At 40.4% G+C, this 25,534-nt stretch overlaps 1 protein-coding gene and 1 long non-coding RNA gene across 3 annotated transcripts in view; both read right to left on the reverse strand.

Moving 5' to 3' along the window:
* Positions 1–25,534, reverse strand: part of LOC103128135 (zinc finger protein 14-like) — a 222,676-nt gene that overhangs the window by 180,489 nt on the left and 16,653 nt on the right. For both annotated transcript variants that reach the window (XM_060205011.1, XM_060205014.1), the window contains exon 2: positions 25,158–25,286. In XM_060205011.1, coding sequence (XP_060060994.1) covers positions 25,158–25,172 — 15 coding nt within the window. In that variant the 5' untranslated portion in view covers positions 25,173–25,286. The remainder of the gene's footprint in view (positions 1–25,157; positions 25,287–25,534) is intronic.
* On the reverse strand, positions 19,945–20,207 carry LOC132542457 (uncharacterized). Its single transcript, XR_009553471.1, has 2 exons — positions 20,132–20,207; positions 19,945–19,991 (listed from the first exon to the last, which is right to left on the reverse strand). It is a non-coding gene; the product is annotated as an uncharacterized LOC132542457 (long non-coding RNA).

Here is a 25,534-nt window from a genome sequence, read left to right on the forward strand (position 1 = left end):
ATAAATAAATAATATTTTTAAAAATATTTATTTTATTTATTCCCTTTTGTTGCCCTTGTTGTTTTATTGTTGTAGTTATTATTGTTGTTGTCATTGTTGGATAGGACAGAGAGAAATGGAGAGAGGAGGGGAAGACAGAGAGGAGGAGAGAAAGATAGACACCTGCAGACCTGCTTCACTGCCTCTGAAGCGACTCCCCAGCAGGTGGGGAGCCGGGGTTTGAACCGGGATCCTTATGCCGGTCCTTGTGCTTTGAGCCACCTGCGCTTAACCCGCTGTGCTACAGCCCGACTCCCAATAAATAATATTTTTTAAATCTACTTTAAAAAAAAAGAAAATTCCTTTTAGCTCCATCCAAGTTGGGTCAGAGAAGGTGGGTTCACTGTTCTTAATAGCTGTATAGTATTCAATTGTGTATATATACCACACCTTTCTCAGCCACTCATCTGTTGTTGGGCCCCTGGGTTGCTTCCAGGTTTATGCTATTATGAATTGTGCTGCTATGAACATAGGTGCACATATATCTTTTTAATTGGGTCTTATGGTGTTCTTGGGGTATATCTCCAAGACAGGAATTACTGGGTCCATGTCTAGCCTTGTGAGAGTTCTCCAGACTGCTCTCCAGAGAGGTTGGACCAATTTGCATTCCCACCAGCAGTGCAGAAGGGTTCCTCTGTCCCCAGAGTCTCTCCAGCATTTGTTGCTGCTGTCCTTTTTGATGTTTGTCATTCTCACAGGGTGAGGTGCTATCTCAGAATTGTCTTTATTTGCATTTCTTTGACAATCAGTGACCTGGAGCAATTTTTCTTTTTTTTATTTAAATATTTATTTATTTATTCCCTTTTGTTGCCCTTGCTGTTTTATTGTTGTAGTTATTATTGTTTTGTTGTTGTTGGATAGGACAGAGAAAAATGGAGAGAGGAGGGGAAGACAGAGAGGAGGAGAGAAAGATAGACACCTGCAGACCTGCTTCACCGCCTGTGAAGCGACTCCCCTGCAGGTGGGGAGCCGGGGTTCGAATCCGAATCCTTATGCTGGTCCTTGTGCTTTGTGCCACCTGCGCTTAACCCGCTGTGCTACAGCCCAACTCCCCTGGAGCAATTTTTCATGTACTTGTTAGCTTTTTGGATTTCTTCTGTTGTGAATATTCTGTTCCTATCCTCTGCCCATTTTTGATGGGGAAAGCTATCAGGGGAGTGGATGGATATGGATTTCTATTGGTGGGAATTGTGTGGAGTTGAACCCCTCTTATCCTATGGTTTTTTTTTTTAGTGTTTCCTTTTCATAACTAAAAAATAAAATTAAAAAGAGACAGAAAACGAAGACTCTGAATATTAGAAAGTATGTATTCCAATGAACCTCATTTGTGCATGATTCCATTATTCCTGGTGGAACGATTTTATTTATTTATTTTCTGAAGAGAGGTTAGACCAAACACAAATGGAAAGACTCCAGAGTAACACCCATAAAGTTCTATATGTGTTGTCAGGACTTGAAACTCAGAATCTGGGTATGACAAAGTTGTGCTTTACAACACAAGTTATGTCTATGTATTCAAAGATTATTTCACAGGGTCTTTCTGGTGCCATACCAAGTGGAAACCACAAATGATCACCTGTGTGAACTCAGATAGATTCAAGAATCATCTTTCCGATAGCTGTAGAGGAAAGTCTCACAATTATATGTGCTTCACCACCACCACCCCCATTTCTTGTATCTGTTTGTATCTGTAACTATATATGTGTGTGTGTGTGTGTGTGTGTATATATATATATATATATATATATATATATATATATATATATATATATACAACATGCCATTTGAGAATGTTGACACTGAGTCCCAGTGATAATACTAATTGGAAAACTAGTTTTAAGTATAAGTGGCTGTGGAGATAGCATAGTGGTTATGCAAAATACTTCCATACTTGAGGCTTTCAATCCCCAGCATCAAGATAAGCCACAATTGAGCAGTACTCGGATCAGTCTCTATCTCTCATTAAAATAAATAATAAAAAAATTAACGGGAGTCGGACGGTAGCACAGTAGGTGGCATGAAGGTCAAGGACCAGAGTAAGGAACCCAGTTGATCCCCGGGCTCCCCACCTGGAGGGGAGTCGCTTCACAGATGGTGAAGCAGGTCTGCAGGTGTCTATCTTCTCTCCCCCCCTTCTGTCTTCCCCGCCTCTCTCCATTTCTCTCTGTCCTATTCAACAATGACAACAACAACAACTACAACAAGAAAACAAGGGCAACAAACGGGAATAAGTAAACATAAAGCATTAAAAAAATTAACTAAGAGAGTCCTGCTTCCCCAGAGCTCTGCCCCACTAGCAAAAGAGTGAGACAGGCTGGGAGTATGGATTGAACTGTCAATGTCCATGTTCAGTGGGGAAGTAGTTACAGAAGCCAGACCTTCCAGCTTCTGGACCCCATAATGACCGTGGGTCCATACTCCCAGAGGATATATAATATAGGAAAGCTATCAGGGGAGGGGAGGGGATATGGCATTCTGGTGGTGGGAACTGTATGGAATTGTTACCCTCTTCTCCTATGGTTTTTGTCAGTGTTTCCATTTTATAAATAAAAATTAAATAATAAAAAAGAGTAAGTGAAAAGAGAAATACAAGAGTGGGGTAGATAACATAAACTTTCTTCCTGAGGCTCTCTGGTTCCAGGTTCTATTCCCAGATCCAACATTAGCCAGGGATGATCAGTGCCTTGACAGAAAGAAAGAGATAGAGATAAGGAAAGAAATATGATGGGCAAAACAGAAACAGTAAATTAAACATGTATTAATTAAAATACAACTTATTCAAGAGGAATAAAAACCACAATTTGATGTGGGGCAAGTCAACTTACCCAAGAAACTGCCGTCTTTCCCTGAATGTGTTTCAGGCCAGAAAATGAAAGATAAATCACAGCAATAGCTTGAGAGTCTGTTTAAATCTAGCAGCACAGCCTCTTCATTGGACCCCTAGAAGGAAGATACTGTAGTGAATACAAGGTACAATACCCTAGCTGTGCAATGGAAACAGAAGAGGTTCTGGAAACAGTAGTGAGTTGTCCTGCCTATTAGGACCATGACAAAGCCCACAAATTTTACTGACATCTCTTTCCAACATTTTGATTTTTCCTCATCAAAAGCATTCACAATCATCTAGGAAAACGGGAGTCGTTAAGCACATGTGGCAAGAAGCTCAGGGACCAGCCTAAGGATCCAGGTTTGAGCCCTTGCCTCCCCACCTGCAGGGGGGTCTCTGCACAGGTGGTTAATCAGGTCTGCAGGTGTCTATCTTTCTCTTCCCCACAGGCTTCCCCTCCTCTCTCCATTTCTCTCTGTTCTATCTAACAATGATGACAGCAATAACTACAATTACAATTTAAAAAACAAGGACAACAAAAAAGGAAAACAAAATACATTTAAAATAGGTTAAGCAAATCTAGTAGAACATCTATTATTTTTCTTATTTAATTCAAACCTCACCTAAGTACTGCTCAGAGATCTGTATTAAAACAGTGACATGGGGTGAGGAGGGGGTGTATGGAGCCAAGTTGGCAGCTTGAAGACAAACCTGGAGTAATTTCTCCAAGGAGGCTTCTTTAAACCTGGGAATTTTAAGTGGGGGTAGATTTTCCAGGTTAGTGGCAGAGGAAGAATGTAGGAGAGCTCTAAGGAGCCAAGGAAGTGTCCTGAGGCTGGAAAGGACAAAGGAAACAAGGGGTTGGTGCATGGGCTGTAAGTCTGACTCTCCCAATTCACCCCAAGACCAACCAGAGGAGTAAGGGAATCAGCTACAGACAAGAAATCACTAAAGATAATTTCTTTATCTACTTATACCTATATATTATAACAATAAATTTTCATTTTTTTTAAAAAAAGTAATTTGGGTTTAATACCCATTTCTAGATTTACTGAATTTTATAATATCTTAGACAAAGCTTAGAAAAAGCACATATGGAAACTACGCAGAATTTTGTAAGGTCTCTGATATCCTGGGACAGACATCTTTCTCAGTAGGAATACTGGATTAATGCCATTACTTTTATCTGAAAAAACTAAAACATTTTCAACAGTTCTATGCTACTAATCAACATAAGAATTGTTCATCCCCTATAAAATGCTGGGAGAAGGCTAGGGGGTCAAGTGGTGGCACACTTGGTTAAGTGTTCACTTTATAGTGTTCAAAGAACCAGTTCAAGCCTCCTGTCCACACCGACAGAAGGAAAGCTTCATGAATTGTGAAGCAGGGCTGCAGGTTTCTGTCTCTCCCTTTCTATCTCCCCTGCCCCATCCACTTCTCTCTGTCTCAATCCTTTATTAAACAAACAAACATTTTAAAAATCTACTTTAAAAAAGAAAGAAAATTCCTTCAAGCTCCATCCAAGATGAGTCAAAAAGGTGGGTTCGATTTTCTTAAGAGCTGCGTAGTACTCCATTGTGCCTATATACCACAGCTTTCTCAGCCACTCATCTGTTGTTGGGCCCCTGGGTTGCTCCCAGGTTTTTGTAATCATGAATTGTGCTGCTATGAAAAAATTGTGCTGCTATGCACATAGGTGCACACATATCTTTTTAGTTGGGTGTTATGGTGTCCCTGGGGTATATCTCCAAGAGAGGAATTACTGGGTCATATGGAAGGTCCATGTCTAGCCTTGTGAGAGTTCTCCAGACTGCTCTCCAGAGAGGCTGGGCCAATTTACATACGCACCAGCAGTGCAGAAGGGTTCCTCTGTCCCCACAGCCTCTCCAGCATTTGTTGCTGCTGTCCTTTTTGATGTTTGCCATTCTCACAGGGATGAGGTGCTATCTTAAAGTTGTCTTTATTTGCATTTCTTTGACAATCAGTGACCTGGAGCAATTTTTAATGTGCTTGTTAGTCTTTTGGATTTCTTGTGAATATTCTGTTCCTATCCTCTGCCCATTTTTGGATGGGGACATTTGCTTTTTTGTTGCTAAGTTTTCTGAGCTCTTTGTATATTTTGGTTATTAGTCTCTTGTGTGATGTATGGCATGTAAAGATCCTCTCCCATTCTGTGAGGGTTCTGTTTGTTTGTGTGATAGCTTCTTTGGCTGTACAGTTTTTCAATTTGAAGTAGTCCCACTGATTTGTTATTATCATTATCTATTTCTTTTTAAATATAAATATATTTATTTATTTATTGTCAAGGGACAGCCAGAAATTGAGAGAGGGGGGTATAGAAGAAGAGAAACAGGGAAGTGCCTGCAGCTCTGCTTCCCCACTTGTGAAGCTTTCCCCCTGCAGGTGGGGACTGGGGACTCAATTCTGGTTCCTTGCACACTGTAACATGTGCACTCAACCAGGTGTGCCACCACCCAGACCCTATCACTTTCTATTACTTTGAATACTGACAGTTTCCAGTGTACAGGTCTTTCACCTCTTTGGTCAGGTTTATTCCTAGGTATTTTATTAATATTGCTGCAACATGGAATGGGAGTGAATTCTTCTTTGGGTTGATAGAGATGGAGAGAGACAGAGAGAGAGACACCTGAAGTTATGCATCGCCGCTTGTGAAGCTCTCCCCTTGCAGGTGGGGACTAGGATCGAACCTGGATCCTTGCACATTGTAACAATTACGCTCAACCAGGTGCGCCACCACCCGGCTCCTTTTTATGTTTTTCTATGCAGACAATCATATCAACTACAAATAGTGAGAGCTTGACTTCTTCCCTTCCAATCTGTATTCCTTTGATTCCTTTCTCTCATCTGATTGCTATGGTGAGAACTTCTGATACCACTCAAAAACAACAAAATAGAACCCTTTGTGGGCCCTCATAGGACCTTGTCCTCAACTTGGTTCATCAACAGTAGAGAATGTTCTATCTTCCAAAGGGAGGCCAGACAACATACTCTATCTACCACCTGATGAAGATGGGTCCTGATATTAGGCTATCTTGGAACCTTGCTATTCATGACCACAGAATGTGAGCTCAGATCTACAGGGATGTAGAGGTCACATAGGCTCCTAAGCTGAATACAGGCCCCAGATCACATAAAATTGATGGGGTTTACAGTTCAACAAAACTTATACACCTTTCCCATGTTTGGGAGCTACTGTCTGTACTTTTTACAGCCATAACATCATCTCCTTAGAGAATAACTTCGATCCAGCTGCATATCAGATTTCAGGCTCAGGGGAAAAAAGTATAGACACAGATCTTATGAAATGTAACTAAAAGAAACAACTTCACCAATGTGTCCTATAGCACTAATTCCACAGAATCCCAACCCATTAAGGAAAGAGAGAGGCAGGGTGGGAGTATGGATCGAACTGTCAACACCCACGTTCAGTGGGGATTCCAGAAGGCAGATCTTCCACCTTCTGCATCTCACAATGACCTTGCATGGGAATTGTGTGGAGTTGTATCCCTTTTATGCTATGGTTTTGTCTCTTTTCCTTTTTTGTAAATAAAATAACATTTTAAATTTAAAAAGAGAGAAAAATGAAGCCTCTCTACATTAGGAAGTATGTATTCTAGTGAAGCTTATTTGTGCATGATTCCACTATTCCTGGTGGAACAATTTTATTTATTTATTTTCTCTAGTGAGAAGACTAGACAAAAAAAAAGGAAAGACACCAGAGTAACACCCAGGAAGTTTCCCTTTTCATGTTTATCTGTGTTGTCAGGGTTTGAAACACAATATCCCGGTATAGCAAAGTTTCACTTTACAACATGAGTTATGTCTTGGTATTTAAAAATTATTTCACATGGTCTTTTTGGCGGCATACCAAGTTGAGACCATAAATGATCACCTTTGAGAACTCAGATGGGTTCAAGACCCATCTCTCCAACAGCTTGTACAGGGAAGTCTCACAATTATATGTGCTTCACCCCCCATTTCTTTTCTCTGTTTATATCTGTACCTTTATATAATGTGACATTCAAAAATGATGATGCTAAGTCCCAGTGACAATACTAAATAGAAAGTTAGTAGTTTTAAGAGTAAGTGGCTGGGGAGATAGAATAGTGGTTATGCAAAATACTTCCATACTTGAGGCATTCAATCGCAAGCATCAAGATAAGCCAGAGCTGAGCACTATGCTGGTCTCTCTCATTAAAATAATTTTAAAAAATTAAAATAAGAGAGTCCTGCTTTTCCAAAGCTCTGCCCCACCACAAACAGAGGTAGACAGGTTGGGAGTATGGCCTGGCCTGTTAATGCCCATGTTCACTGGGGAAGCCAGACCTTCCACCTTTTGGACCCCATAATGACCCTGGGTCCATACTCCCGGAGGCATAAAGAATATAGGAAAGCTAACAGGGGAGGGGATGGGATATGGCATTCTGGTGGAGGAAATTGTATGGAATTGTACCCTTCATATCCTATGGTCTGGTCAGCATTTCCATTGTTTTTTAAAGATTGTTTATTTTACTAATGAGAAAGTTAGGAGGAGAGATAGAGCCAGACATCACTCTGGTACATGTGCTGCCAGGGGTAGAACCCAGGACCTCATGCTTGAGAGTCTAGTTCCTTAACCACTGTGCCACCTCCCAGACCACAGCATCATTATTTTATAAATAAAAATTAAATAATAAAGAAATGTGAAAATAAATACAAGGGTGGGGGAGATAATGTAAAGTTTCTGCCTAAGCTCTTAGGTTCCAGGTTCTATTCCCTGACCCAACATTAGCCAGAGATGAGCAGTATCCTGGCAGAGAGACAGAAACAGTAAATTAAACATGTATCAATTAAAATAAAAACCCAGTGTCCTTTTGTCTCCCTTTTTTTCTCAGACACTCTCTGCCCCAGTGTCCTATCTCTTTGCAATATGCACATTGATCTTTAAGGAGCTTCTTTTCTCCCTCCCCGAATGGACCTCTGCTCTTTTCAAATCCTCAGGGAGGATGCGCCTCTCAGCCTTTCCATTGAGGGTATGCTGTGGTAGCTGTCAACAATACCTCAGTGAGGTTGTGAGTCTGTTGCTTGCTGGCTGCTGTTATTGTAAGTAATTGGAATTCTTTAGGGGTCTCTTGGTTGTTAGACTTTCTCCACTACTGCCAGTAGTTCCTGTAAAGACTTATCTGCTAATCCATTTTTTGGAGTTTTTTCTGGATATCAGGGGCAGCCTGGTTTACAAAGGACATAATTACTGCTGACGTATTCTCTGGAGCTTCTGGATCTAGGGGAGTGAACATTCGATATGCCTCCATAATTCTTTCTAAGAATGCAGCTGGGGTTTCTGTCTTTTCCCATTGCACACTACTAACCTTGGCCAAATTGGTGGGTCGGCGTGAAGCCACCCAGAGACCTCCCATTAGAGTCTGGTGATAGACTTGAGCTTCTCCTAACCTTCACGTGAGTTAAAATACCAGGTGATTCTTATCAGAAGGAAACTGGCATCTATCAGGGCTGATTTATGGTGGGGTTCTCATCTACCCTGGGCACGAGTTTTCAGGCTTCCAAGATGATCCTTTCTCTTTCTTCCGTGGTAAAAAGAATCTGTAAAAGCTGCTGCAGTCATCCCAGGTTGGCTGATGGGTAAACACAACAGAATCTAACAGGTCAATGAGTGCTGCTGGTTTTTCTGAAAACTTAGGGTTCTGCATTTTCCAATTATAAAGGTCACTAGTGAAAAATGGCCAATACTGCATCAATTGTTCGCTATTCTTGTTCAGGGGTTCTGTGGCTCAGAGGGGCAGTGCCACTGAATCGGGGGTTTTCTGGGATATATGGGCTTGCATATGAGGAGGGCTCCATAATTTCTGGCCTGCTGCTGGGGGTTCCTGTGGGACTGGGGGAGGTTGAGGTTGGTAGGGAGGAGAGTACTCTAGTAGGTTTTCTTCTATTTCTGTACTCTTGTGGGACTCAAGTAAACTGATATTGCTTCCTCTGCTATAAGAAAGTTGTAATCTCTCTAGAGTCTGGTGCTAAAGGTATGGCAAAGAACATGTCAGTTAAGTCTATGGTGGCTAGCCATTTAGGTGAAACCTTCCTAATTCTTAGAAATATATCTTCTACATCTGGTGATTATCCTGGCATCTTTCCTGTTCTTTCATGAACTCTTCTATAGTCCACTGTCATCCTCCATTTACCATGGGCTTCTGAACTGGCCATATTGGGTTGTTATAGTTAAAGCTCTGAGTAGGTTCTGTAACTCCTTCTTTTAGCATGATCTGAATTGTTTCACTAATCTCTTCCATTCCTCCCTTAATTGGGTACTGATTTCTGAAGCTAGTTTCTGTGCATGGTAACTTAATATCAAGTATATTTACAGTGCCTAGGCCACATGGAATTGCTTTAGCAATTCTCTTCATACATAAAAATTCCAGGAATATCTTATGTATTTCTCCTATACCTAAAATATTTTCTGGTGCATTACAACATGCAAATCTAACTCTAAATTGCTTCTCATAACTCTCAACTACTGAATATACTGTGGGTGCCTTAATCTCTCCTTTGGCTGGTCTATGAGCTTTGCGCCATGTGTGCTTAACATGCTGCACTACCTCCCAACTCCTGTTATAGTAGATTTTTGTGAATGCTTTTGTTGAAGAAAAATTAAAGCGTTGGAAAGAGATGTCAGTCGAGTTTGTGGGCTTCGTCATGGTCCTAATAAGCAGGACAACTCACTAAATGTTCCCATAACCTCTTCTGTTTACATTGCACAGCTAGTATATTGTATCTTTTAAAAAATTTTTTATATTTTATTTATTCCCTTTTGTTGCCCTTGTTGTTTTATTGTTGTAGTTATTATTGTTGTTGTCGTCATTGTTGGATAGGACAGAGAGAAATGGAGAGAGGGGGGAAGACAGACAGGAGGAGAGAAAGATAGACACCTGCAGACCTGCTTCACCGCCTGTGAAGTGACTCCCCTACAGGTGGGGAGCCAGGGCTCGAATCGGGATCTTTATGCCGGTCCTTGTGCTTTGCGCCACCTGAGCTTAACCCACTCCACTACAGCCCGACTCCCAGTATATTGTATTCACTACTGTGTCTACCATCTAGAGGCCATGCTGTCCAGTGAATAGGCCGTGCTGCTAGATTTAAACAGTCTCAAGCTATTGCTGAGATTGATCTTCCATTTTATGGCCTGAAAGATATTCAGGGAATGAAGAGATGGCAGTTTCTTGGGTAAGTGACTTGCCCCACATCAGAGTCTTTCTTTTGCCTCTTGAAAAATATATCCTTTAATTGATACATGTTTAATTTACTGTTTCTGTTTTGCCCATCACATTTCTGTATCTCTGTTTCTTTCTCTCTTTTTCTGCCAGGGCACTGCTCATCCCTGGCTTATGGTCAGTGATTAGAACCTAGAACCTGAGAGCCTATGGCAGACACTTTATGTTATCTTCCCCTCCCTTGTATTGCTCTTTTCACTTACTCTTTTCTTTTATTATTTAATTTTATTAAGTCTCTTTAGATTTTAAAAAAATATTTATTTTCCCTTTTATTGCACGTTTTTTATTTTTGTTGTAGTTATTCTTGTTGTTGTTGTCATTGTTAGATAGGTCAGACAGAAGTGGAAAAAGGAGGGGAAGACAGAGAAGGGGAGAGAAAGACAGTCACCTGCAAACCTGCTTCACCACATGTGAAGTGACTCCCCTGCAGGTGGGGAGCCGGGGGCTCAAACCAGGATCCTTATGCCTGTCATTGCTCTTTGCACCATGTGCACTTAATGCACTGTGCTACCGCCAACTCCCTCTTATTTCATTAGGAAGCACAAAACTATAGGATAACAGGGGAACAACTCCCCACACTTCCCACCACCAGATCTTCATATTCCATCCCCTACCCTTACGTCATTCCTTGTGCTTGTACCACGTGCACTTAACCCGCTCTGCTACCGCCTTACTCCCTTCATCCCCTACCCTGATAGCTCTCCTATTTTTTATCCCTCTGGGATTATGGACCCAATATAATTTGTGGGGTGTTGAATGTGGAAGGTTTGGCTTCTGTAATTGCTTCCGCACTGAACATGGGTGTTGACAGGTCAATTCATACTCCCAACCTGTCTCAATATTTCCTAGTGGGGCTAATCTTTGGGGAAGTAGAACTCATTTATTTTACATTTTTTAAATGTATTTTATGTTTACTTTTTTAAACTTGATTTTTAAATTTTTTAATTGTCTTTATCAATTTATTTGGATAGACAGCTAGAAATGGAGAGTGAAGGGTGGGATAGAGTAAGAGACACAGACACCTGCAGCACTGCTTCACCATTCGTGAAGCTTTCCCCCTGCAGGTGGGGACCGGGGACTTGAACCTGGGTCCATGAGCACTGTAATATGTGTGCTAAACCAGGTGCGCCACGACCCAGCACCTTTACATTTATTTTTCAATATTTATGTATTTATTAGCTCTTGTTGCCCTTGTTGTTTCTTTACATTTATTTTAATGAAGGTGTGAGAGGAAGAGAGACTGACCAGAGTACTGCTCAACTCTGGCTTATAGTGATGCTGGGGAATGAAAGCCTCAAGTATGGACATATTGTGCATGATCACTATGCTCTCTGCCCAGCCACTTACTCTTCAAACTCTTACTTTCCAATTAGGATTATCACTGGGACTCTGTCAACATTCTTGAATGTCATGTTAGATATAGATGATACAGAGATAACTAGATACGAGAAATCGGGGCAGGGTGAAGCACATTCAATTGTGAGACTTCCCTCTACGGCTGTTGGAGAGATGGGTCTTAAACCCATCTGGGATCTCTCAAAGATCACTTGTGGTCTCTACTTGGTATGCCCCCAGAAAGCGCCTGTGAAATAATATTTGAATACCAAGACATAACTCGTGTTGTAAAGTGCAACTTTGTCATACCCAGATATTGAGTTTCAAGCCCTGACAACACAGATAGACATGAAAGGGGGGGGGGGAACTTCATGAGTCTTCCTCTGATGTCTTTTTTCTAATATTCTAAGAAAGACAAAACACCTGCAGACCTTCTTCACCACTTGTGAAGCAACTCTCCTACAGCTGGGGAGTTGGAGGGGGGAATCAGACCCGGTTCCTTACACTGGACCTTTTGCTTTGCACCACCTTCACTTAACCCACTGCGCTACCGCCCAAATCCCAAGAGCTATTTTTAATTGCCCTGTGACTAAACATCTTCTTGGTTAAAGAGACTATAAATTTCTCTGCACATTTGCTGTGGTTACTTATGTTACCCTACTGAGTTGTGTGAGAACATATATTGCTCTTTAGGCCTTTGACATATAGCATGTAAATGTTTTCTTAATTTTTTTTTACTGCATCCCTTTTGTTGCCCTTGTTTTATTGTTGTTGTTGCTGTCATTGATTTTGGACAGGAGAGAAAAATGGAGAGAAGGGGAGAGAAAGATAGACACCTAAACACCTGCTTTACCACCTATGAAGTGACTCCCATGCAGGTAGGAAGTCAGGGGCTCAAACTGGAATCCTTCCACCTGTCCTTACACTTTGCGCCATGTGTGCTTAACCTGCTGTGCTACTTCCCGACTCCCAAACCCAGCCCCTTTTAACCAACTTTTAAACTTTACTTTTAATTCGAGATTTAAATAAAAAAAATTGTGTTATTGGATAGAGATAGAGATAAAGAGAGAAAAGGGGGAGATAATCAGCACCCCCAATACTAACTGCCACTATTCGTATACAAACTCCCTGCTTAGACTGGATTTGTAATGAGCCTGTCTGGGTGGAACAGTGGCCTTTACCTAGGGATAAGCTAGAAATTTTAAAGGAGCTTGTCCAAGAGCAGTTATCCTTGGGACACATTCGTCATTCTCGAAGCCCATGGAATACTCCTGTCTTTGTGATTAAAAAGTGCTTGGGAAAATGGCGCCTCCTCCAAGATCTCAATGCGGTAAATAAAACCATGCAGGTCTGGGGCTCCCCCCAAAGGGCTTTGCCCCTTGCTTCTGCAATTCTCACGGGAATTCCAATCATAGCTATTGATATACAAGACTGTTTTTTCTCTATTCCCTTGCATCTGCAAGATTGTAAACGTTTTGCCTTCTCTGTTCCTTCTATTAGTAATGCCAGCCCTGCCGATAGATTTGAATGGGTGGTGCTGCCCCAGGGCATGGCCAATAGTCCTAGAATTTGTCAGGAGGCTGTTAAATCTGTCCTTTTCCCATATATTCATAAGGGCCTTAATGTTTTTCATTACACAGATGACATATTAATATGGGGAAAATCAGATACAGATCTCTGTGCCTTATGTGATTTTCTCATTCCTGCATTAAAGAAAAGCAGCCTTAATGTAGCTCCTGAGAAGATACAGCTAATTCCTCCAATATCTTTCTTAGGTTCAGAGATTTCTCCAACGCAAATTCATCCCTTAAAACCTAGTGTCACCTTTCCTTCTAACCTTACTCTTGCTTCTTTACAAAGTTTTCTTGGAAATTTAAATTGGCTTAGGCAGTATTTTTATCTGCCTACTAGCTGCCTACAACCACTGTTTGACCTGTTAAAAGTAAACAAACAGCCCTCCTCAAAATGTAAGTTAACACCCGAGGCCTCCTTGGCACTGGAAAGGGTAAACCAGGCCCTCCAGGACAAATTCCTATGGAAAAAAAATGAGGAACTGGAGCTTCTTGGTCCTACTTTTACTCTGTCTTTCCTTCGTCATTGGTGGTCTGCTCAGCCCTAGCATATGGTCATGCTGGGAATTTAACCTGGGACTTCAGGGTCTCAAGAATGAAAATCTAGTTCACAAATCACTATATCTTCCTAAACCCTGTAATCTTTCTAGCATGACTTCAACAACACCTGTTTTAATGCAATCTCTTTTAGGTGAGAGAACACACAATATCCCTGGATAATGCCTCACCACAGCAGCCTGAGTGCTTTGCCCCATCAGGATTTTCTCTTAGAATCTCCTGTACACACACCTACCTCCCAAACCAGGGCAAGTGGAATCAGAGTTCATGACAAGTCATATCTGCTCAGAGAGATTTTATATGACCACATTCTCCATAAAAACAGCCTTTTCATGGAGGGTAGATAGCATAATGGGTATGCAAACAGATTCTCATGCCTGAGGCTCCAAAGTCCCAGGCTCCATCCCCCACACCACAACAAGTCAGAGCTGAACAGTGCTCTGGTTAAAAAACATCCTTTCAGGGGCTGGGTGGTAGCACACCTGGTAAAATGCACATACTACAATGCAGGAGGAGCTCGGTTCAAGTCCCTGGTTCCCATCTGCAAGGCGAAATTTTCATGTGGTGAAGCAGTGCTGCAGGTGTCTCTCCCTCTCTATGGTCCCCTTCCCTCTCAATTTTTCTGTCTGTATTAAATAAAATGTATATTTTAAAAACAGACTATTCATCATCATACAAGTGGCTCAGTTTTGCCTGACACAAATGACGATACTCAGTTCCAAGATAGTTCATTCACGAAATACTTCATGATGGCCTTTAACACACAGGGGCTAGGGAGAGCATCATGATCTTATTTTCTCTATTTCAAAAGTGAAAGACTGAAAAGCACAAGCAGGGTCAAGCTGGGAAGCAGGTGGCCCAAGGCAGACATACAACCCGGGAGTCCAGACTGGTATTCAGGCCTGGCTCAGCACCTCAGTAGATTCCATATGCTGAGAAGAACATCAATGTGAGCAGACATTTGTCAATTTAAATGTTTTATTTTTATTAATATTTATATACTCCCTTTTTCTTGCCTTTTACTGTTGTCATTTTTGTTGTTGTTATTGATGTCACTGATAGATAGGACAGAGACAAATGGAGAGAGGAGGGGAAGACAGAGAGGAGAGAAAGATGACACCGGGAAACCTGCATCACCAACTGTGAAGTGACTCCCCTGCAGGTGGGGAGCTGGTGGCTCAAACCAGGATCTGTATGCCAGTCTTTGCGCTTTGCACCATATACACATATTGTAGCATCCACTATTATTCCACTGTTTTACATTCACTGGTCACTTCAGAAAAAGTTCCTTTCTAGGTCTGTAAAGTCATCCTACAATATCTACACTGGTAAGAATTGTTTTTCTAATGCCAGTCATTTTATATGTGCAAAAACTTAATCAATTTGAATACATCTAAGCATTGTTGACATCTAAGTTCCCAATAACAGGTGGATTTTTTCATATATTAGAATTTATGATAAAGAATCAAAGTACTTACTCATATTCTGTATATTTATACAATATTCAGAGGTATGGGTTCCCATGGCCCTGTGATTCCCTACAATTATTTATACATAGTTACTTATATATTAACACAAGATGGCAAGATGGAGAGTCAATAAAACAAAACATCTCTTGCCCATGTATTGCAGAGGCTCACACCTGAGAGCTATTATATTGAACCATAAGCCTCTGCATCATGTCTCAAGTTGCATCTCTCTCTCTCTGATCTTTAGTAGAGTTTATGCTCAAAATATTAGTTTCCTTTGCGAATATTTTCATGTGATTGAAAATTAGTGGAACATCTGAAAACGTTAACTTACTTGGGGTTTGGTTTCACTGTGAATTCTTTCATGTCTACAAAGAGGACCAGAATAACAGAATGCTTTCAACACTGCTTACATTGATCAAATTTCTCTCCATTCTGAGTTATTTCATGTTGACAAAGATGACTGGCTTGAATCAATGTTCTGCTGTTTATTTTCACTAGGTTTCTCTCCACTGTGAGATCTTTCATGTATCCAAAGAAAACTGGCTTAAATGTTTGACTACATTGTTTACATTCATGAGGATTCTTTCTCTCCACTGTGAGTTCTATCATGTAACTGAAGAGAACTAGATTCCAAGAATGCTTTATTTACATTCATAAGGTTTCTCTGCACTGTGAGTTCTTTCATGTGTCTGAAGATGACTAGAACAACTGAATGTTTCACTACCTAGTTACATTCATAGGGTTTCTCTCCATAGTGAATTCTTTTTTTTTTTGTTTAGGAGGGAGAAGGGTTTTTATTCATAAAGAAAGCTCATCCTGTCTTCCATCAAGAGGGACCCTGGGGCTTCCAGAGAGAACATCCTTTTCCTGGGGCAGACCCCGAAGGGGAAGCTTCCTGGCTCAGTTCCTGACAGACCCTGGCACAATGAATGGGACAATGCTCTCAGGTACCAGGCTCTGCTCTTTTTTAGTTTTGCATTTACATTTGTTGCTCAGGGCGAAAGCTATGCCAACCAAGCAGAGGACTCCTGCCAGCTGCAGGGTCTCTCAGTCATAGTACAAGAGACTGCTCTCATCAACGGCATCACTGGCTTCAGGGCAGGAAGACTTGCCAGCAGCAACAGCAGCAGGTGTCCAGTGATTAATTCCATGTCATCACAGCTGGGAGGGTACAGGCTGAGGATAGGGCGCTAGGAGCAGGTTTGAAGCTGTGATTCCGCAGTGAATTCTTTCATGTGTCCAAAGATTTCCGGATTGCCTGAATGTCTTACTACATAGGTTACATTCATATAGGGTTTCTCTCCACTGTGAATTCTTTCATGTGCCCGAAGAGTTTTGGATTGCCTAAATGTTTTACTACATTTTACATTTATATGGTTTCTCTCCACTGTGAGTTCGTTCATGTTGCCATAGAATACAGCATTGTCGAAATCTGTTACTACATTATTTACGTTCATAGGGTTTCTGTGTGAATTCTTTCATGTGAGCGAAGACTACTGGAACAAATGAATGTTTTAGTACATTGTTTACATTCATAGGGTTTCTCTCCACTGTGAGTTCTTTCATGTACCCGAAGATGACTGGAAGAACGGAATGTTTTACTACATTGTTTGCATTCATAGGGTTTCTCTCCACTGTGAGTTCTTTCATGTAGCTTAAGACTACTGGAAAAACAAAATGTTTTTGTACATTGCTTACATTCATAGGGTTTCTCTCCACTGTGAGTTCTTTCATGTAGCTTAAGACTACTGGAAAAACTGAATGTTTTACTACATTGTTTACATTCATAGGGTTTCTCTCCACTGTGAGTTCTTTCATGTGAGTGAAGACTACTGGAACAACTGAATGTTTTAGTACATTGTTTACATTCATAGGGTTTCTCTCCACTGTGAGTTCTTTCATGTGAGTGAAGACTACTGGAACAAATGAATGTTTTAGTACATTGCCTACATTCATAGGGTTTCTCTCCACTGTGAGTTCTTTCATGTACCCGAAGATGACTGGAAGAACGGAATGTTTTACTACATTGTTTACATTCATAGGGTTTCTCTCCACTGTGAGTTCTTTCATGTAGCTTAAGACTACTGGAACAACTGAATGTTTTAGTACATTGTTTACATTCATAGGGTTTCTCTCCACTGTGAGTTCTTTCATGTACCCGAAGGTGATTGGAACAACTGAATGTTTTACTACATTGTTTACATTCATAGGGTTTCTCTCCACTGTGAGTTCTTTCATGTGAGCGAAGACTACTGGAACAACTGAATGTTTTAGTACATTGTTTACATCCATAGGGTTTCTTTCCACTGTAAATTCTTTCATGTTTTTGAAGATGAATAGAATCAGTGAGTAATTTGTTGTATACTTCACATTCTTGAGATTTTCTACCACTCTGACTTTTTTTGCCCTCAGAGACTTTCACTGCTGTATTACTGTAAAATAATGAACAATTGATTAATTAATGACATTTCAATGAATATAACTGATTCTATTATCAGGATGCAGAACATAATTTTACATAATAACATCAGATATTAATAATAGATTTTACTAGAACGTATACTGAAAAAAATCACAAATATTCAAAATTAGAAAAAGATCTCCAGGGAGTTGGGGGTACCACAGTGGGTTTAGCACGTGCAGTGCAAAGAGCAAGAACCGATTAAGATCCCAGTTCAAGTCCCCGGCTCTCCACCTGCAGGGGAGTCACTTCACAGGTAATGAAGCTCTACAGAAGGTGTCTCTCTTCCTCCCTATTTCCCCCGTTTCTATCCAATAAATAATTTTTTAAAAATCTCGTATTAAAAGTAAAGTTGAAAAATTGGTTAAAAGGGGCTGAACTGGGAGTCAGGAGGTAGTACAGCAGTCTAAACAAACACGGTGCGAAAGGTAAAGAGAGGTTGAAGGATTCCAGTTTGATCCCCTGGCTTCCCACCTGCAGGGGAGTCACTTCACAGGCGGTAAAGCAGGTGTTTAGGTGTGTATTTTTCTCTGCCCTTCTCTCCAATTTTCTCTCCTGTCCCAAATCAATGACAGCAATAACAACAAAACAAGGGCAACAAAAGGGAATAAATATTTCAAATAATACTAAAAAAAGAGGGTGATGGGCAGTGGTGCACCTGTCTGTGCACACATGCTACAATGAGCAAGGACCTCGTTTGAGCCCCCGGTCCCCACCTGCACGGGGAAAGCTTTGCAAATGCTGAATAAAGACTGCAGGTCCTCTTTCTCTCTCCCTCTATATCTCTCCCTTCCTTTAGATTTCTGGCTGTCTCTATCCAATAAATAAATAATATAAAAACTGGTAAAAACTACATACTTTCATTTAAGTATATTATGCCACAACTAATGATATCTTTACAGGTATATTGTATATACTAATTGAATCACTATTTGTTAACAGCCAGTTATGGCATTGTGTTGAAATTTTTCAATGAAAATATTGATCTTTTCTAGAAGGACTACATCTACGTATCATAAAAATATATTCATACATTATAGATACTCTTATTGTTTCCAAGTGTACTATTTTATAAACACTCAGCATCTTTGGCCCCTTTTTAAGACTTCCATTTCCTTGTTACATGTGAGAAAGATTTTCCTATGACGTGAAGGAGAGACAGATAATGTAGAACATCATTATGGTCGTTTTGTTGCCAGTGAGTCCGATGGGAACTTCAGTCATGTACATCACATACATTGTATTTGAGTCACTTGTCCAACTATTCTATAACCTAGTCATGAAGTATCTTTGATGAGATTATATAAAATTAATCTATTTGTGGAAGTGATTATAAATTCTGCTTTTATTATAAATATAATTTTCTTAAGAATTGTATTAACTGAGCTGCTATGAAATTATTAAGTCAGTACAGAACACACAATTAAGAATACATAAGTAGGGAGCCAAGTGGTAGCATAGCAGGTTAAGCATAGGTTCCAGAAAGAACAAGGACAAGTCTTAAGGATCTGGGTTTGAGCCCCCAGCCTAATACGGGGAAACTATGCAGGCACCAGATCTACGTAAATTACACAGAGACAAAATATTTGACAACAAAATAGCTTTCCGAGTATACATCACATTTTATTGTAAGTTTAAGTCTCACCTTTGTTGACTCCTGTGCAAGTTATGCTGGTCTTTGGTGGAAAGTTCTTGTATTTCTTCTAAAATTACAAAATGTATAAAGGATTAGAACTTATACAAACAGTGGTCAGGGAGGTGGCACAGTGGGTAAGGCACTAAACTCTCAATCATGAGGTCCCGAGTTCAATCCATGGCAGCACATGTACCAGAGTTATGGCTGATTGTTTTTCTCCTATCTTTTGCATGAATAAATAAATAATTAAAAAGAAAGAAATTATACAAATAGATTGAATTTATTTTTACTAGAGCACTGCTCAGCTCTGGTTTATCTTGTACTAGGGGATTGAACCCGGGACTTGACAGAGTCTCAGGACTAAGAGTCTGTATTCCCAGGGAGCTACCTACCCCCACCCTGAAAACTTTTTAAAGAATTTATTTTCGGGGGAGTCGTGTGGTAGCATAGCAAGTTAAGCACACATGGTGCAAAGTTCCAGGACCGGCCTCAGCATCCTGGTTTGAGATCCTGGCTTCCCACCTGCAGGGTAGTCGCGTCACAAGCGGTGAAATGGTCTGCAGGTGTATATCTTTGTCTATCCCACTCTAACTTCCCATTTTCTCTCAATTTCTTTGTCTTATCAACAATAACTACATCAATAACAACAATAAAACAAGGGTAACAAAAGGGAATACATAAATAATTATTTCTTAATTCATGAGAAAGGTAGTCTGAGAGAAAGAATCAGACATCAATCGAGTACGTGTGTAGCCACAAACCAACCTCAAGACCTCATGGTCGAGAATCCAATATTTTATCCACTGCGCCATCTGCCGGACCACAAGACTGAATTTGTGATCCATTATGAGTCACAATCAAACTCTGCTCACATAAAACTGTCTCCATTTCTACATTGGTGAACAAAAAGTGACTTGACTTCTAGTTGAAAAATTAAGGCGATTAGAGTTACCTATGGAAAGAAAGTTCCTCAAGTTTTCACACATGACATCTCTGTAGAGTTTCTTCTCTGAAGGATTCAATAGTGCCCACTCCTCTTGAGTGAATACCACGGCTACGTCTTCATAGGTCACTGAGCCCTAAAATATGTGCAATGTGTTCATATGAGAAAATGTGAGTGGCAGCAGGTTAGCATATTAACTACTCAGTCTCTTTCTCATAAATAAAATCTTTAAAAAAATCAAATAAAACATGTCTAGCCACACACAGCTCTTTATAAAATCGACATCATTATGGAAGCATGGAAATTATACTATTTAGAGTCATCATACCACATTAGGCATCTCTGCAGTGTCAGTGTCCAATAAAGGGTTAAAAATGCAGGAATGTCGGGAGTCGGCAGTAGCACAGCGGGTTAAGCGCATGTCATGCAAAGCACAAGGACCAGCGTAAAGATCCCGGTTCGAGCCCCCGGCTCCCCACCTGCAGGGGAGTTGCTTTAAAGGCGGGGAAGCAGGTCTGCAGGTGTCTATCTTTCTCTCCCCTTCTCTATCTTCCCCTCCTCTCTCCATTTCTCTCTGTCCTATCCAACAACGACATAAAAAATATCTACAACAATAAAAACAAGGACAACAAAAGGAAATAAATAAATAAAATTTAAAAAAATGCAGGAATGCCATACAAATGAAATAAGTATTATGAGGTTCAGGGCAATGGTACACCTGGTTAAGTGTACATTTCACCATGACACAGGACCTAGGTTTGAGGCCTGCTTCCCTTCTGAATGGGGCCACTTCATGAGCAGTGAGACAGGCCTGCAGGTGTCTCCTATCAAATAAAATGGAAAGAAAAACGGGATTTCTGCAGCAGTGGTTTCAAACATCGCACAATGAGCTCAAGAAATAACCCTGGTGGCAGAAAAAAGATTGGAGGACAAGAATTGTTCCACAGTAAGTTACATCCTCCTCAATTTCTCTATCATAGGAAGTAAAATATAATTTATAATTACAAAAAGATTCTATGAGGAGGAGGGAGCCATTGTGGAAAGTCTGGCAGTGAAAGGTCTTATGTTCCTTAATTTGCACGTGGATGTTACAACAGTAACCAAAAAAAACCTATAGAAGTCATCCCGAGTACAGTACATAATATCTGATTTGGAAATGTCTTCAGAAACCTGAGCTCAACATTAAAGATAAATAAATGGAGAAATGAACCACTGAGAATACATGAAAATGAATATATTTGGTATAATGACAAGACCTATCACTAAGACAAAGAGATAAAGTAAAAAAAAATAAGGAAACATATTTACATGGTATACATCAAAGCACTAATGAGCAATATATGTACTCACACAACTCAGTAGAGTAACAAACAACCACAGTAAATGCACAGAAAGACATTTATAATCTCTTTAACCAAGAAGATGTTTAGTCACAGTGCAATTAAAAATCGCATACAATCCCTGAGTGTCAGATACCTGTATGTTCTAACAATAAAGTTTCATTTTTTAAAAAAAGAGTAATTCTGGTTTATTATCCTTTTGTAGAGTCACTGAATCTTATAATATCTTAGACCTTGTGGAAAGCACACATGGAAACTAAGCAGAATTGTGTTAGGTCTGTGATATCCCAGGAGAGACATCTTCTCAGTAGGAATACTGGATTAATGTCATTACTTTTATCTGCAAAAATTAAGACACTTACAATGGTTCTATGCCACTAATCAAAATAAGAATTGTTGACCCTAGGAGTTGGGCGGTAGCACATGGGTTAAGCGCCCGTGGTGCAAAGTGCAAGGACCTCAGTGAAAATCCCGGTTTGAGCCCCCGGCTCCCAGACTGCAGGGAGTCACTTCACAGGTGGTGAAGCAGGTCTACAGGTGTCTTTTTCTCCCCCCCTGTCTTCCACTCCTCTCTCCATTTCTCTGTCCTATCCAACAACTACATCAACAACAATAAAAACAACAAAGGGAAACAAAAAGGAAATAAAGAGTAAAATAATAATAATAAAGAATTGTTTATCCCACATGAATGCGGGATAGAGTCCAGTTGTAGCGCAGCGGGTTAAATTGCATGTGGTCCTGAGCTGAAGGACTGCAGTAATGATGCCAGTTTGAGCCCCAGGCTCCCCACCTGCAGGGGAATCACCTCACAGGTCTGAGGTGTCAGTCTTTCTCTCCCCTGTCGGCCCCTCCTCTCTCCATTTCTCTCTGACCTGTCCAACAATAAAAACATCAACATCAATTAACAACAACATAAAAAAGTACAACAATAAAACAACAAGGGCAACAAAAGGGAATAAATAAATATTAAAAAAAAAACTCTTTGAAAAGAATGTTGGGTAGAGAGAAAAAGGTGGAAGTTGTGGTAGCACATCAGGTAACGCGAATGTGGCGAAAAGCACAAGGATCAGAATAAGGATCCCAGTTCGAACCCCTGGCTCCTCACCTGCAGGAAAGTCGCTTCACATGTAGTGAAGTAGGTCTACAGGTGTCTCTCTCTCCCCCTCTGTATTGCCCTCCTCTCTCGATTTCTCTCTGTCCTATCTAACAATGATGACATCAATAAGAACAACAACAACAAAAAAGGCCAGGGGGTCAAGTGGTGGCACACTTCATTAAGTGTTCATTTTATAGTGTTCAAAGAACCAGTTAATGCCTCTTGGCACCACCTACAGCAGGAAAGCTTCATGAAATGTGAAGCAGGGATGCAGGTTTCTATCTATGTCTCTCCCTTTCTATCTCCCCTGCCCCATCCATTTCTCATGGGCTCAATCCTTTATTAAATAAACAAACAAATACTGTTTTAAAAATCTACTTTAAAAGAGAGAGAAAATTCCTTTTAGCTCCATCCAAGATGGGCTCACTGTTCTTAATAGCTGTGTAGTATTTAATTGTGTATATATACCACAGCTTTCTCAGCCACTCATCTGTTGTTGGGCACCTGGGTTGCTTCCAGGTTTTTGCTATTATGAATTGTGCTGCTATGAACATAGGTGTACACAAATCTTTTCAGCTGGGTGTTATGGTGTCATTGGGATATATCCCTAGGAGAGGAATTACTGGGTCATACGTAAGGTTCATGTCTAGCCTTGTGAGAGTTCTCGTGACAGAACAAAGGCTGGATCAATTTACATTCCCACCAGCAGTGCAGAAGGGTTTGCTGTCCCTCAGCCTCTCCAGCACTTGTTGCTGCTGTCATTTTTGATGTTTGTCATTCTCACGGGGGGAGATGTGCTATCTCAATGCTGTTTTTATTTGCAATTTTTCATGTGTTTGTTAGCCATTTGGATCTTCTGTTGTGAATATTCTGTTCCTATCCTCTGCTCATTTTTGGATGGGGAAAGCTCTCTGGGGAGTGGATGGGATAAGGAGTTCTAGTGGTGGGAATTGTGTGCAGCTGAACCCCTCTTATCCTATGGCTTTTTTTCAATGTTTCCTTTTCATAACTAAAAAATAAAATTAAAAAGAGACAAAAAATGAAGACTCTGAATATTAGGATGTATTCTAATGAACCTCATTTGTGCCTGATTCCATTATTCTTGGTGGATTTTATTTATTTATTTTCTCTAGATAGAAGATTAGACCCCACCAATATGTCCTGGAGCTCAGCTTCCCCAGAGACCCACCCTACTAGGGAAAGAGAGAGGCAGACTGGGAGTATGGACCGACCAGTCAATGCCCATGTTCAGCAGGGAAGCAATTACAGAAGCCAGACCTTCTACCTTCTGCAACCCACAATGATCCTGGGTCCATGCTCCCAGAGGGATAGAGAATGGGAAAGCTATCGGGGGAGGGGGTGGGATATGGAGATTGGGCGGTGGGAATTGTGTGGAGTTGTACCCCTCCTACCCTATGGTTTTGTTAATTAATCCTTTCTTAAATAAAAAAAAGAAAAAGAAAAAAAAAACAAAAAAAACAAACAAAAAAAAGAAGATTAGACCAAAAAAAGGGAAGACTCCACAGTAATACCCATGAAGTTCCCCTTTTCATGTCTATCTGTGTTGTCAGGGCTTGAAACTCAATATCTGGGTATGACAAAATAGCACTTTATAAGACGAGTTATGTCTTGGTATTCAAAAATTATTTCACAGGCGCTTTCTGGTGGCATACCGAGTGGAGACCACAAATGATCACCTGTGAGAACTCAGATGGGTTCAAGAATCATCTTTCCAACAGCTGTAGAGGGAAGTCTCACAATTGTACGTGCTTCACAGCACCCCCAATTTCTTATATCTATTCATGTCTGTATATATGTAACATGACACTAAAGAATGGTGACACTGAGTCTCAGTGATAATACTAATTGGAAAATTAGTTTTAAGAGTAAATGGCTGTGGAGATAGCATAGTGTTTATGCAAAATATTCCCATACTTGAGGCTTTCAATCCCCAGCATCAAGATAAACCAGAGTCGAGCAGTACTCTGATCCACATCTATCTCTCTCATTGAAATAAATAACAAAAAAAATAAACTAGGGGAGTCCTGCTTCCCCAGAACTCTTACCCTATAGGAAAAGCATGAGACAGGGTGGTAGTATGGATTGACCTGTCAGTGCCCATGTTCAGTTGGGAAACAATTACAGAAGCCAGACCTTCTATGATCTGGACCCCATAATGATACTGGGTACAAAGTTCCAGAAGATAAAGAATAGGAAAGCTATCAGGGGAGGGGATGAGATATGGCATTCTGCTGGTGGGAATTGTATGGAATTCCCATACAATTCTATGACCCCCTTTTATGGTTTTGTCAGTGTGTCCATTTTATAAATAAATAATTATATAATAAAAAAAAGAGTAAGTGAAAAGAGAAATACAAGGGTGGGGGAGGTAACATAAAGTTTAAGCCTGTGGCTCTCAGGTTACAGGTTCTACTCCCTGACCCAACATTAGCCAGAGATGAGCAATACCTTGGCAGAAAGAGTGAGAAAGAGACAGAAACAGTAAATTAAACATCAATTAAAATACAAGTATCAATTAAAATACAACTTATTCAAGAGGAAAAAGATACAGAATCTGATGTGGGGTAAGTCAACTTACCCAAGAATCTGCCATCTCTTCCTCTTTCCCTGAATGTTTTTCAGGCCAGAAAATGGAAGATCAATCACAGCAATAGTTTCAGACTGTTTAAATCAAGCAGCACAGCCTCTTCACTGGACAGTAGGGGCCCTAGATGGAAGATACTGTAGTGAATACAAGGTACAATACCCTAGCTGTGCAATGTGAACAGAAGAGGTTATGGAAACATTTAGCAAGTTATCCTGTCTATTAAGACCACTACAAGCCCACATATTCTACTGACATCTCTTTCAACCTTTTTATTTTTCTTCAACAAAACCATTCACAATAATCTAGTATAACTTCTTGGCGCCGTCATGTGAGAAGGATGCAGGAGAGTTCTGTTTGGTGATTAGTTT

Source organism: Erinaceus europaeus, chromosome 13, assembly GCF_950295315.1.
Source record: "Erinaceus europaeus chromosome 13, mEriEur2.1, whole genome shotgun sequence".
Lineage (NCBI taxonomy): Eukaryota > Metazoa > Chordata > Mammalia > Eulipotyphla > Erinaceidae > Erinaceus > Erinaceus europaeus.